Genomic DNA, 14,839 nt, shown 5'->3' on the forward strand with positions numbered 1-14,839 from the left:
GACTGGAGGCACTGGGATCAGGGGGGACCTCAACCAGAGTAGGGAAATCACCTCCCAGGCACTGTCTGGTGAGCAAGACTCCAGCATTTACCTGTTCCCGAGACTGTACACTTAACAACAGCAAGTTAAAGAACTCTGTTTTATTTAGAGAGGAGGAACTTAAAGGTTTTGACCAAGTTCTTTTAAACCACAGTGGATAAAGCACCATGCTGCATGGTACACTCCTGCGCAGCTGGGGCTCCTGATGAACTCAATTTGCAAAGTTTTGTTCTTATTTTGCAAGCCTCCACCTTTCCCAGACATTCCCACCAGGTGCACTGCTTCTGTGTCCATCCCTGCATCCCCGTACCCTTGCTTCCCTCCCACCCCGCCGGCGGGCCCTGCCCTCCCAGCAGCAGCCCTGCAGCCAACAAGACCACAGCTGGGGAAAAGAAACACCGGGGAGATGCTCAGGTGTGTTCAGCTCATGTTTGCCGTGTGAATTAAGCAGGACCCAGCAACACAGGCAGCACCCAGCCGCTGCTCTGTGCGTTGTCGCAGGTCCCTGGCTCAGATCGGCAGCAGCGAGACACCCCAGATGCTGCTGCAGTCCCCTGTGCCTGGTGGTGAGTGAGGCGAAGCAGAAAGACACCAAGTCAGCCTGCAATACTGCAAAAACGTCTGATACAGTGAATTTCTGCCGTGGACCCACCGCCTGTGGTGCCACCGAGCGCTGCCCCTTGGCTAGAGGACATAGAAGTCGTTGTTGTTCGACAGGTCGCTGTACTGGCAGAGGGCGAGAGCAGGAGCCTGTGCGGGCGGGGGCTCAGGGCGACTGCTGCCCGGCCCCCCCTGTACCCCGGGCTTGCAGATCTGGGTCTCCCACCAGGGCTCTGCCACCGCCCGGTGCTTGCGCTTCAGTCTGCTGCCGCCATCACAGTAGGTCCCACAGCACCGGCAGGTCAAGAAGTGCTTGGCTCGGTGCTTGGCCTTCGGCGTGGAGGCCGCAGCCCTCCCCTGGGGCGCAAGGCCTGCGACCGTGGCACCCAGCGGCTCAGGCCGGCCTTTCAACCGGCTCCTTCTCCTCTGGACGGGGTCCGGGCTGATGTCGGACTGCGAGGAGCAGCTCTCGTTCCAGCCGGAGCCAGCGCTCAGGCTCCGCAGGGGCAGGGCGAGCCGCAGGGCCTTCCAGAAGTGGGAGCCCGAGCGCTTGGACTTCTCCCCCTTCCAGGTGACGAAGGAGACGGACTCCTTCAGCTGGAGGATGCTGGGGTGGGTGCACTGCAGCGGCCTGTATTCCACCACGATGAGCTTGGTGGCGATGGCATTCTGGCACATGATGCCGAGCTTGAACTCCAGGAGGCTGATGCTCTTCTCCGTCAGGTAATCGGGACTCAGGACCACGATCATCCTGCGGCTCCTCTGAATGAAGTCGAACACTGCTTCAGTGGTATCTAAGAGCACAAGGGCGAGGAATTGGGGTGCACAGGGGTAGGGGAGTGGGAAGAGAAAAGCCAAAGGAAGCTGTTTGACGGCAAACCTGCACAGACACCCCCTCCCCTTCCCACTGAGGGGAGCCTGGCACAAACCCAGTGAATTTCCACTTGCCCACACTCCTGCCAGCCGGGACTGCAGGAGCAGTATCAGCATTTTTGCTTTGCAGTTAGCTTTTGAGAAGGCTGAAGTGGTAAATGAGAGGCCAGGAACAGCAGGATAAGCCAGGACCCTACTCCAACTTCAGCACCGCACGGCACCACCACTGCCAGGGAAGGGCAGGAGCTTGCTAAAAGACAGGTCTTGGCTGGGGACCACCTGCCCACAACTCGGGCAGCCCTTTGCATCAAAGAGAAGCAATTGCCCCGTTGTGCCACTGTTCATGCTGCCGAGGTGGAGATCCACCTCCCTCTCATGCTGCTCATCCAGAAACAGAAGCCTCCAAATTTAGAAAGAGGAAAATGCCGGCTTTAAACATCTGCATTAGTTCCCCAAGTGTGATGGGGGGTGTATGAAAATACTGTCCTCCAAAACATTTCTTGGGGCTGGTTGCAGTTCGTAAAGCTCAGCAAGATGCTTGGCTGGAAGGGTGCCAGGCAAGGGCAGCATCTCTTTAATTATGAACATTGAAAAGCAGCAAACCCAAAGGATGTCCTTGGGCTTCTATCTATGGCTTGGGATGTGGTGAGCATATTGAAGGTGTCATGGCTAATGGGTGAGTGGCGGAAAGGATGGGAATTAATAAGGCTGTGGCACTTAGCAAATTAACTCCGGCTGATTAACAGAACGGTGAAACTTTAAAAGATAAGAGGTGGAAAGGCCACCCACTTACTGCATGCGGGGGCCTGAGATAGGGGCACCTGAGGACAAGGCGGTGCTGGAGCAGGGCAGGGTGAGAGCGCCTCGGGAAGAGCTGCGGCGGGGAGGAGAGCTGGCACTGCTGCTGCTGCTAAAGCAGCAGAGGAGCTAGGCAAAGGCAGGCAGAGGAATCTCAGCAGCACCCAGCTCCCTTCTGCGAGCTGAGATTTATACACATAAAAATACCGCTCCTTCCATGTGGTGGCAATGCCTTTATTCTTGCAGCCCTTGGCTGTCTGTATCCTTACCTCATAGCTGAATGTGCACTGCGTTGCACCTGAATGCATCTTATTTTAACACTCTACAAAGGAATACTTTTTCAAAGACGTGACTAGCTGTAAAACACATTGTCCCTAGATTATGTGGGGACCAAAGACTTGGGCTATGAAAAATGATTGAAAAATTAATATCCTTCTGGAGAAAGTAGGGCACTGTTTGGTTCTTTAATATAACACTGGAATTTGAATCAAACTATTTGGATTATTATTTTCTTGTGTAAAAGGTTTGAGGGATTTTCCCCCTCCACACACACAAGTACAGGAAAACACTGATTCATTGAAACCAGAAGTAGATGATAAAGTCAGTTCTGTCAGAACTGTAACTGAAAGACGTGAAGCACTCTAAACACCCTATTTCAAAGGCACAAAGAATTGGCAGCAATCTCCCAATTTACTGAGTCCAGGCTTCATTCAAACCTTTCTGTAACTGATTGAGAACTATTTTGAAATCAGCCAAGCTTCAGCATCTTCTGAAAGATAAAGCACCTTTGCTGGCTTGAAAGGTCTTTCTTTTTGAAACCAGAATCACAGAATCACAGAGGGATGTAGGCAGGAGCAGCCCCTGGGAGGTCACCTCTTCTACCCGCCTGCTCATAAAGAACAGGTTCAGTTAATGTGAATGACTACAAAACTGCTGAAATGAAATATTTTGATTGAGCTGACTGTGAAGGTTTCCTTTTTACCAGTTTAAGATTTGCAGCCTTTTCAGACTCAATGTTTTCTGGCAGCATAGACATTCAAATCCCTAAAGATATGTTTTATTCCAGAGAATGGGATGCCTTTAGATGTGGCTGACCAGGGCAGTTTGGGATGTTCAGATTACAGTGTAATCCCAGCTCACAAAAACCATTGGGTGGCCATCTCACAGCATGCAGGCAGGGCGGTTCCTGCCAGTGTCACCTTCAGCACTGCACGGGACAGATAGGAAAAATGCCGCAGGGCTCCAGGTAACAACAGAGCTGGAAATCCAATACTCTTGGCTATCTGCTCTCACTAAAAAATTTCCATCTTTACTACACAGTTATGAAGGACTTTGCGTATTTCTGTGGGATTGTGTCTGCACACCCCCAAGATGTAAAAGAGAATGTCAAGTCCCACAGATTTGTCCCAGCCTAATAAAAGCTGTGGGGTCACAGACACCACACCCCATAGACCCCAAATCCTTAGATCATCACAAATATTTGTTTTGCTGGTGGTCTGAAAGTTCAGGGCTCTTTCTGAACTTACCTGGTAGCATATGGTCAAGGGAAAAAGCTAAAAAATTGATTGGATAATAAAAAAATAAAAATAAATTCTCAACACCTTTTCTAGCCAACTACCTGGAAGGTGACGGGCAAAGAAGCCTAAGACTCAGTTTGATTTCAGTACTCAGGGCAGATTTTCAAAACTCTGGCTCATGGCTTACTCCCTCAAGCAAAGGGATGACGTTTCCTTCCCATTTTCCTATCTTGTGATTGTTCTTTGGTTCAGAGGCTTTCTGTGTGTGAATGTTGACTGCTGGGTGATATTTGAATGCTGTATGTCTCCACATTTCTGCCTTTGCAGCAGTGGTAATGCCTAAGGATCTGTACAGGTACATCATGAAACAGCCAGGAAAATACCCCCTCTAAGGCAGCATCCCCAAATGGTGTTGATGCTGGGACTACACACAGTCATCCTTCTTTCACACCCATTTGCAGACGTGATGGGGGGGGGAATGATACTCATGAGAAATGCACAAGGACTGAAATGCAAAAGTGAAAATGTTTTATTGAAAAGCAAAATAAAATAATACTGACACTTCACAGACCAAATAACACAAAGGCAAAAACATACAGGAAAGAGAAGGGAAAACTCTGGAACAGCTGTAAGACATCAAATGGCATGGGGAGATAAATATTCTTTCCAATTCATGCAATGCTGTTCCCTCATGAAATAACAATGAGAAACTTTGTATGAGCTGCATATTGATAAATGTTAGGTCACAGCAGGGAGACGCAAGCAGATGAATCAACTGAAACTGGACAGAGGCTGCGACGGAAGCCTCACATGGAAGCCACAGGTGGCACTGGATGGAATGGTTGGGTGTACCTGAGGGGCGTTTTCAGATCAGCATTACAACAGGGACTGGGGTCTATCCCTGGCCTGGCAGCTCCCAGCGAAGCCCACGGTGATGCTCCTGGGGCAGCAGCACCAGAACCAGCGCTCCTCAGGCCCCCTTCCCACCACTGCACCTTCTGCCTGGTGGGTGCTCTGCGGACGTCTCTCAGTAATCCTCTTCTGGGGTTGCAGTGGCACCAAAAGGCACTGCTGTGAATGCCAGGAAGAGACCTAGCCCATTGCTTATTTGGAAAACTGAACAAAATCAGCATAATAAATGAAGTGGATTTTATTTCCTAAAATAATCAGACCTACTGAAACATCAGCAGATCTCTTGGTACCTCAGCCAAAAGCATGGTGTGATGTGGTGAGGTCTGGGATGTTAATTGAATTTACGCATATTTTTGAGTTAATTTTTTAACAATCAAACTAGAATCTAACGCAGTCCTGCTTTGGCCTCAGGGCCTTCCCTCTGCCTGCAGATCTGGCAGCTGATTACAAGGACGCTGAAATCACTGAAGCAAAGGGGAAGCTGGGCAAAATAATGCTGTTGCAAAGGCTTCTCAAAGCTTAGCATGGCCCTGGGTGGTACTTCATCCAAATGAAGCTTTCTGGAGTGTGGGAAGCAGCTCTGCCCCTCCACAGACAGCCTCAGGAAAAGGCTCACTGACAGCAAAGCTTTGATGCGCTCTGAGCAGACGAGGAGCTCCACAACATGTAGTGAGGCTGACTGCAATTTTTCACTTGCTTAAAGCAAAGCTTATTTGGGGGTGGAGGAGAAGAGTGGGTAAGGGATGGAGAGGGAAGTGAGAAGAAATTGCTACGTGTTCCACGTTTGTACAGTACCTTCCCCAATGACATGGGCGGCTGGGGCTGCCAGCTGCCCCAACATACTTATTATTAATCACAAGATGCTACGAGCAGAGCGTTTTGCTGATGTCAGGACTCAGACCCACACCATTGAGGTTGGGCTGCTCACCAGGACGCCCTCAAACCCCACTGAGTGAATAGTGCATAGACTCCACATCATAGTGCTTTTTAATGCCATTCACAATGGCTATACTTCACCTGCTGGACACCAGCAGAGTGAAAGCATGAGTCAGAGGTGACTCAGGAGTAACCATTATCTACAAAAGATAAGCATGCACGTAGCGTGCGTAGTGCTGAATTCCACAATTAAGTGGGAAGGCCCTTGGATGGGGAGCTACAGGAGTGCAGGCACCCCTGGAGCTTGTAGTATTATGTGAATACATTGTGAACAACAGTACCAGTCAATGCCAGGGTCCCACTGTGCTTTGGTCTGTCCTACAAGGGAGGGGACACCCCCATCCTTGCTTTGAAAGGCCTGTCGGCTGGGGGTTAACTCACCACGTCTTTTCCCATGCCTGCTGCCTTCTGTTGAAGCAAGGACTGGTACTCAGTGGTTTCCATTTTGTGCAAAGGTTGCAGAAACTGAGATACATGCTCTGTTCTGCAACTCTGGTTTGGAAACAAGACAGGTGGAGGTTCTGTAAAACCAAGGCTAGTTTAAACCTCAGCCCCAAATGATGAACAGTGATGCTGTTCACACCTGGGCAGGGCACGCCAAGTCTTAGCCAGCTGGACAGAGCCTTCAGTAAGCTCAAATAAGTTTGCAGGGCTCCCTGGGGAGTTGAGCATATATCCAGTGTCATCCCAGAGTCCTCAGCAGCACCCTACACAATGCTTTCCCCCAGCCAGCAGCTCAAAGACAGCAGGCAGGTTCAGTAGTATATCGGGGATCCTTGCAGTGCTTGTGAAGTCCCTGAGTTTACGCTACAAAGAAGCATCTCTCAGACATGCTCCATGGCCTGTGCTAATGAGAGATTGTCCCTGGATTATGAGCGTTACAGCCCTGAAGGATTTAGGATACTTGGAAGACTGCAGTGCCCTAGAGATGGACCACTTGTTAGTAGAAATGCTACAATACAAAAAGCACCTAGCAGAGCTTTTAAAAAAAAAAATTGCTACTGTATCAGCAATTTCACATTGCCAAACTACCTGAATGCATCTGCTCCTATAAAAATGCAGGGGAAAAAACATGAGGAGCCTTAAGAGTTTATGCTTTCCCCACCAAAGCAGAAATCTGTGATCCTACCACAATCAGGACTAGAGGGCAGGGACACACATGAAAGGCTCTATTTTGGAGACACCAGTTAAGTTGCGCCCCATGCTCTGCTATGGGGACCAACAACCAGGAAGGAGCAAAGCAGCCCTGCACTAGAAGCTAAGGAATGCCCAAGAAGAACAGGGTGGAAGAGTACTGGCCTGTAAAAATGCCATGCTACCACAAGGTGCTAGCTGCACCCCACCCCAAGAGCCCAAATTCAGACTGAGACCAGGGATTGTGCAGGGATTGCACACAAAGGTGTGCCATTTGCAGAGAGGTGGTGTGTGCAGTCTGGTCTTTCTACTGCCAGGGCAGTAGAAAAGCTGCAGAGAAGCATAACCATCTTCTGAAATGCCCAGGACCTTTTTTTTTTTCCTTTCATGGCAAAACCTGAGTTCCTTCCCACCCCCCAGCCTAACTTTTTTTTTGTTTTGTACTGTTTTTTTGTTTGCTTTTTTGATGGTGTCAAACATATGAGGGGTCTTTTCCATGAAGGCTTGAACTTGTAGCAATTTTTTTTACTGGCATTTCCACCTGCAGCTGCTTCCAGAACCTGACCTTTGGGAACTTGGATTTCTCGCCTTTCCATTTAATGATAGTCAAGGCTGCCTTGGCCTGCTTCAGCTCCTTCACTGTGCTCTTCTTGATGGCTTTGTACTGCACTAGAATGACTTTGATGTTGCCCTTGGAGGCCATATTCTCTAGACCAGCCTTGAGCTCCAGCAGGGCCTGTGTCCCCTGTGAGACGTAGTTGGGGCTCAGGACAACAAGCAGGCGTTGGCTTTTCTGGATGAAGCTCAGGGTTTCATCTGTGACAACTGGGAGAAAGAAATATCAAGGTGGTTAGTGACGGCTGAGAACACACTGCTGACCTGGAATCACGCTAGCAGATCTCTCTTGAAGAGGACAAAATCCCCCAGAGGCTCTCTCCAGAGATTACGCTGGTGTTTCCCAGTCCTACAAGGGATTTCAGGTAGGTCCCTCCTACCCCATGGCTGGCACCCCCTGCCCACAGAGGGACATCTATTCCCAGCCCCAGGCTGCCTGCAGATGTGTTTCTTCTTCTCCATGTCCTACAGAGGAAGTGCCTGATGTAGCTACATCTGGAAGGTGCTGTTCTGGCAGCACCTGATGCTACAAGGATGCCATCGGGCATGAGAGCTTTGGAGGGTCAGATTTAGTTTTGGTCTAGGGACAGTGGGAAAAGAGGCTCCCTGGAGCAAAGCAGGAGAATCACCAGATGGACAACACAGGACCTCAAGTAAAAGACTCGACCTGAACAGGCACCAGGAAGCCAGCATGCCTGCACTTATCAGGAAGATGTCCAGAATGACTCAGGGTAATAGGGTAATTCCTTTGCTCCTCTCGCCTCAGTTTCCCACACCAAATACGTACAATAAGTACCTACACTCACACTAAGCAGCCTCAAGGGTTAATTTACTTTGGCAATATTGTCATCCTAACTAGTGATACTCATCCAGCTGTTCCTGCTGTTGTCATTGATGAAACCAGATTTGAGTGTTTCTAAGAGTGACAAGTAAAACATTCAGAGGACTTTTAATGAAGGTTTTAATGAAGTGTCCAAAAAGTGACAGCCTCAGAGCATGTCATGGTAACTGTATCCTCTTTGATTTTCTAAAACCTGCAGGTAAATTGTCCTTAGACACCTTTCTGTAATTAATGTGAAAATCCTTTGCAAGTGTGAATTCCAGTGCTCACACGCTCTGCTGCAGGATCTCCCACACTTCATTGACAAGGGAATGCTCTTGACTGGTCAGAAAATACAACGGAGAATAAAACAATACTGACAGGCAACTTCATTTAGCTGTCAAGCACATTTGATTAATTCCTGTCAGCAAACTCAGAGGATAATCCATCTCCCACTGTTTCTCCATCAAGGACAACATAACTCTACCTATGACACAGATGTACACTCCAGAGGCATGACACCAGCTGCCAAAAGCTATTTCCTGGCCTGCCGTGCTTCTTCAAGAAGATTAATCAAATCCCAGCTCAGAAGCAACAGGGAAGCCCCAGCAGTGTTGCATACAGAGCAAGGACGAGCCACCACAGCCGAGCTGGGGAGTGCTGGTTCGTGGAGCTCTCTGTATTGAGGCCAGCAGCACGCGCTCTGTGATGGTGAAGGCAAGGGGGCCCAGAAGAGCTGTGCTGGGAGGAAAACGAGACTGTCCAAAGGGAAAGGATGGAAAGAAGTGGAAGAGTGGAACAGAAAGGACATGGATGTCTTGAGGAACAACTAGTGGGAATAAGTCTGTCTGCTCAGCCAGCAGTGGATCTGCAAAACCCAGAGAAACCATCAGGCTGCCTGGTACAGCGTCTCTCCCTTTCGCAATCCCATGTCTGTGCACAAGGGAAGAAGCACCAGACTAGCATCTGTCCATTCTGCCTTCCTAATAATCTGGCAAACCTTTCATGTCAAGTAGTGTCCAGCATTTACTCAACTATTGATCATTTACAGTACAAGGTAAAGTGTCCTTCTTGCAATCCCCCCTTCAGCAGCCCTGCTCTGGGGTTTTGTCATGCCAGAACTGCTGCTCCCCAGGCCTCTGCTGCGAGCAGCCAGCAGCAAGGAGCACAGTTTGGTGGGCAATGCTGAGGGCAGCAGGGCTACAGACAGCACCGCTAACAGGCAACATTTGCAGCACTCCCAGAAGACTTGCAAACTAAAGTTTCTTTGTGCAGCTGGTGAATACACTTCTGGCATACAGCAATCTTGCATAGCAGAGAGGTAGAATAAACTCTGTCAGTGCCAGATTAACCAGCCTTGGGTGTGAGAGCTTGCAAACCTGCTCTGAGCCTGGAACAAGCATCGAGAGCCTGGGGGGTGACCTGCCACCTCATCCAGGTGCTCTCTAGAGTGAGCACCCTCAGGATTACAGCTGCCTCCCTTCCCGCTGAGGCACCTGTACTTAACTGCCCTCAAACTTAGAGGTGCTGTGCCCTGGCAGTGATCTAGGAGAAAGAAGAAAGGACCTCAAACTGCTTCTGCTCCCTGTCTCACAGCTGGGCTAGGATTCTGCCAATCCACCCTGCCCTTTTCAGAAGAGGCTCTAACAGACTCTGTCTGCACAGGTTCTGACCATTGGGGTCCAAACCCAAGGCCCATGAATTCAAAGGTTCTGCACTGACAATAGCTCAGTCTTTGAAATCTTAGTAGGCATCAGGGCTCATACATCCAACCCCTTGCTCTGGGGGGTTGTAATAGTATGTTTATCTGGAGAGCTTCACAAAGTTCCATTCCTGTTGACTCCTCTATCCCTTTAGCATACACTGTCTAAAACCTTAGTGCATGATTTAGCTTGAGACAACAAAATAAAACACTCCATCTTAATGAAGAGATGAGTGTCACTACATGCAAAGTATTCTTAACCATAGCAACTAATTTTACGCTATGTTAGACACAGACTTTCTAATTAACGAGGGTGAGTGGGAGGCCTCCTGGGAGGGCACATTATCTTCTCACTGATGCTGGAACAGTGCTCCCCACACCTCCCTGAAGCGAACACTCCTGGTTTTTACAGGTGCTCACCAACACCCTACACGAGCTACCAGTCTGGCCCAGGATCACATTCCCCTCTCTTTTCTTTCTAGCCTTGACTTTGTTCCCCCTTTCTTAAGGCAACTCAGAGGTTTTCTGTGAAGGTCAGTGGACTGGTTCTTTCATATTGATAGATCGACAGCTCCTGCACATCACTTCTGGAGAGAGCAACTGAAACAATCAACATACACCACTTTCACATAGAAGCCTATCTGGTGGCTTGGAGCACCTGATGTTGTAATGTGAAGCAAAAACATTAGAAGATACCAACAAGAGATTGTTCTCAGAGATGGGGAAAAAATATAGAAGTTAGTATGGAAAGACCAACTCCTATCAATTTTCAGTACCTTAAAGACGAATAAAGAAGAGAGGATGTGCATGGAGCACAGCCCCCTGTGAAATACTCACTTCCCCCAGGGAGGCTGTCTCTGTCGAAGATACACAGCTTGTACCCAAACTCGTTCTCTAAGACTCCCCGCAGCGTCAGCAGCACAAATTCCTCCTCCTCCGCATTGCGTGCATAGGACACATACACATCGTACTCCTTCCCGTCTGAGCGTTGGGAATGCAGGGAAACACAAACAGCAGAAGAGACACTTGTGATACTGTGCATGCTGAGCCTTTGACTTGCTTCAGAGGAAAAGCAAATACAAAGGCTCACTTTGAGCCGAGGTACACATCAATTTCCATAGCTATGAGACAGCAGTGCTGCCTTTGACTGCTCACCCTGAGCACGTAGGCATCCAGACACCATTGGGTTGCTGTAGGCACCAGACTGCAGCAATCTGACTACCCCATTCTGTCCAGCATCCTTGTCTTCTTTCACCTCTGACACTGCTTCCTCCCATTGCTGCCTACTTATATGGGCAATCCCACCAGACAGGCTTGCACCCTGCCTATGCTCTGAGAGCCACAACACCCCCTTGGCAGGTTCACACAGCAAGCAGTGGGTCCTCAAACACCCTACTCATCCTACAGGGGAAGGAATCCCAGCTCAGAGTTTCTTAAGATGGATTCCTGGTAGCACAAGGAAGCTGTGGAAAAACTGAAGGCAGATGAGTGATTTCCAGACCCTGTGCTTCAGGTGTTTAATTATCTCATCCTTTTGGATGCCTTCCTACATTTTAAAGTGATTTGCTCCCGATTCATGAATCCCTACATAAGGGTCACTAGAGAAACCAGGGAATTACTTACTTTGTAAGCCCTTCTTACCTAGAACCGTTTCATCTGTTCCAAAATGAGCCCGATAGAACAGGACCATTTCCAGCCAGTAGACGTGATAGACAACGATCAGCACAACAACGAGCAGGATGGTTGCTCCCAGTCCACAGGCCAGCTCCACGGTGTACTTCGGTGCTATAACTGGGTTCAAAACAAAAGAACAGGTCTGATTTACCAAGCAGGCTGGGCCCTCAGCTAAGTAGGAACAAGCTTGTATCACATGTAGCCAAAACACCGACCCTTCAGAGAAATATGGCCAAGCCAAGACTTTTCTGGCAGGACACGTGGTGGCTGGCCACCCAGGTGTCCCCACTCTGGGTTACCAGGTCTGGTTGGGCTAGCAGGGCAAGTCAAAGCAGCACAGACTGGGCTTCTGCCTCTGAGCACAACCCTGGGAGCAGCTGGATGGTAGAATGACCTGTACATGGACATCACCTGTACAGTCCAAAGACAGCTCATACAGCTCATGCACATGATCCTCTGAGCGTGAGGATATGCAGCTTCTAAGGGCAACAGAACTGCACTTACTTCTAGGAGAGCCAGCTAAAGCTCATCTGCAGCAAAATAAAGGCAGTGGCCATCGCTTTCCCTCCCCATCACACGTACACAGTTCTTGTGTCTTGTCCCTGACTGATAGCAAGGATATAAACTAGCCACAATTGATTGTTTCCAATCAGGAAAGGAGAATCAGAGTTCATACCAAAAAAGATTAAACATTTGCAAACAAACAGGACAACCTGTGGGCATCGAGCCACAAGATCACAGCCCTCCCCTGCCCACCCCCAACTCATACAGCATCTGTCATGCCACTGCTGTTTCTTTGTATTAAGGGCATAAAATAAAACTGTATCCCTGGGCAACTCAAGTTCATATGGTGATTCAGGTGGCAGCTCACATGCACACTGACAAACTGGATGATAGAAGAACAGCAGTGAGTACAAACATCATCACATTCGAAGATTGATTAAGTTTCTAATAAGACTTAATTACCAGCGAGAAAACACAAGGAATTTAACAAGTTTCATTAGGTGATGAGCAAAAGTGCATGAGGATGAAAGGGAAAGCATCCGGAAAAATCAGGAAACATATATAACCTAATGTAATAAAATAGCTGGAGCCAAAATATATAGCAACTTGCTAGAAACTGGAAGGCAAGTGGTGAGGGGTTAGGTTCTAGACTGCTTGGCAGCATTCCTATGTACAGTGGGGTGGATGGTCTGCAGTGAGCTTAGCTTAAGATTGCTCTGCCAACAGTGGTCACAGCTGGTCCTTGCAATTTGCTGTGGAACAAAGAAGAAAGGAGGTGTGGTGAGTAACAAGGTCTGCTCAGAACAAACCCACTCAACTGCTGCAGGAGCAGCAGAAGCATATGGAGGAAGAGAGAAGATAGTGCAGATCAGTCCACTAGAAACAGCATTTAGGCACTGCTGTATACAGAAAGAATTTGAAGGCTCTAGAATTATTTCTGCTACATGTACCAATATCATCCCAGAAGAATTAGGGATGAAGGGTGAATGCACTAGCAGACTGCTTCAGCCTTTCAGTTCTGTGTTGGGCCTACTGTTCCCTCCTAATGGTTCAGAAAAGGTCTGTCTCAAGGAGGACTAAAAAGTAAAAGAGGACGAGGACTAAGAAGGAAGGGAAAGAACCCTGAGTAAACACATCTGTGGGCCTTTCCATGCTAACAGGGAAGAGTGGGAGGAAGGTGGTATTTAGCATGATCTATACAAGGCAGAGTAGCATCTCATATAGGAAAGGGGAGGTCTGACCCACAGCAAGCAGGTGTTGAATCTCTAGATGAGGTTGATAAGGAGGCAGAAATATCCGCCTTACTCAGGAAACTTCATATACCTGTGGTGAAGGCATGGTTCTTATTACTCAGAGATGGGTCTGTGAAACAGGAAAAATGCCTTTGACGAAAGAGATGTAGGAAAAAACACACTCTGAACAAAGCTTGAGCAGAGCTGGATCAGTCCATACCAGTCACGCAGAGACGGTTGTATCTAGACTGGAGCATCATCACAGTAAGAAATAAAACCTCAGAGCATCATGCTCAGAACGCCTCACTCCCTGTGCAATATCACAGAGTGCAGCTTGCCTTCTGCAGGTTGCCAACGGGTAGCTGTTGCATCAGACAAAGCCCTCACACAACAAAGTGATCTAAAATCATTTCAAACAGCCTGTTCCCCTTGGGTCTGCATCAATTGAGGTACACAGATGGGATGAGAACAGTTCTGCCCCTCCCTTTTCCCCCCAGACACTTGACCATGGCATGGGAGTGTGACATGTAGACTTTGCTCCCCACCTCTAAGAAGAAATGCACTATGAGCAGCAACAATACATTTATGCATAAAGAGTAGCATGTGTTGGGGAAAAAAGGCCTGAGCAAATTATTTGTTCCCCTACTGTTTTGCAAGGTAAGGTTCAAGGCTGGACCAACAACCCAGCCTGAGCACGCCTCATTTCACAACTACGCTCTGCAAGTGCTTTACCTTTCATGCGCACTATGGCCTGGCTATAGGTCTCCCCTCTGGCATTTCTGGCATAGCAAGTGTAATTTTGTTTCAAGTCTTCTGGTGTGGCTTTTGCAACTGTTAGAGTCCTTATGATAGTTTTGTCTTCAAAACGTCCAATAATTTCACTGCAAGAGAAGAACTAGAGTATTACACACATGAAACTGCAGTGAGTTCTTACTGACAAATACTCCTTTCCTGATGTAACTTATTTGAAAAGGCACCTAAACTGATATTTATAAATTGAAAGATACTTCAGATTTTAATGCAGCTGCAGCTATTCCTTTATCTGATTTTTTTTTTTAACCTGATTACAGTTTTTCCCTTTGCTTTTTTTTCTGCAAGCTGATCAGGCAGTGATTGCCTTCCACATCTAATTCAGCACCCAACAAATGGGTTTCTGAAGCTCATTTGGGTTTTTCACATAATTGCATTTCTCTCTATTCCCCCCAATCAATACTATGCATAATACTATATATTTGTTTTCAGCCTCTGTCTCTTGAAACATTATCGTTTACGCTATTACAGAGCATTCCTCTAAACAGAATTGTGTCTGCCCCTGTTTTAGAAATCTGACAGTACCATCAGCTGTTTGTACTGCTACCAGGACCTGAATAAGTGATGATGTGAACCTGTAGACAAAGGCAGCTCTAGCAGGGCTATGGTAGTGTCACACATCTGCACCCACACTCCTCTGTGGGACGCAGGAGGGGGTTAGACACAAGCCAAG

At 48.1% G+C, this 14,839-nt stretch overlaps 1 protein-coding gene across 9 annotated transcripts in view; it reads right to left on the reverse strand.

The window, feature by feature from the left end:
- Window positions 1–125: 125 nt before the first annotated feature.
- Window positions 126–14,839, reverse strand: part of IL1RAP (interleukin 1 receptor accessory protein) — a 45,815-nt gene continuing 31,101 nt past the window's right edge. For 8 of the 9 annotated variants that reach the window (XM_083848001.1, XM_083848005.1, XM_083848000.1 and 5 more), the window contains exons 8-11: window positions 14,089–14,237; window positions 11,588–11,737; window positions 10,784–10,927; window positions 4,334–7,634 (exon numbers count right to left, since the gene is read on the reverse strand). In XM_083848001.1, the coding sequence (XP_083704127.1) occupies window positions 7,282–7,634; window positions 10,784–10,927; window positions 11,588–11,737; window positions 14,089–14,237 (796 nt within the window). In that variant the 3' untranslated portion in view covers window positions 4,334–7,281. Of the gene's footprint in view, window positions 1,434–4,333; window positions 7,635–10,783; window positions 10,928–11,587; window positions 11,738–14,088; window positions 14,238–14,839 lie in introns of those variants that run through there. The other variant, XM_083848006.1, reaches the window with a different exon arrangement.

This window comes from Anser anser (genome assembly GCF_964211835.1).
Source record: "Anser anser genome assembly, chromosome: 9".
NCBI classification, from domain to species: Eukaryota; Metazoa; Chordata; class Aves; order Anseriformes; family Anatidae; genus Anser; species Anser anser.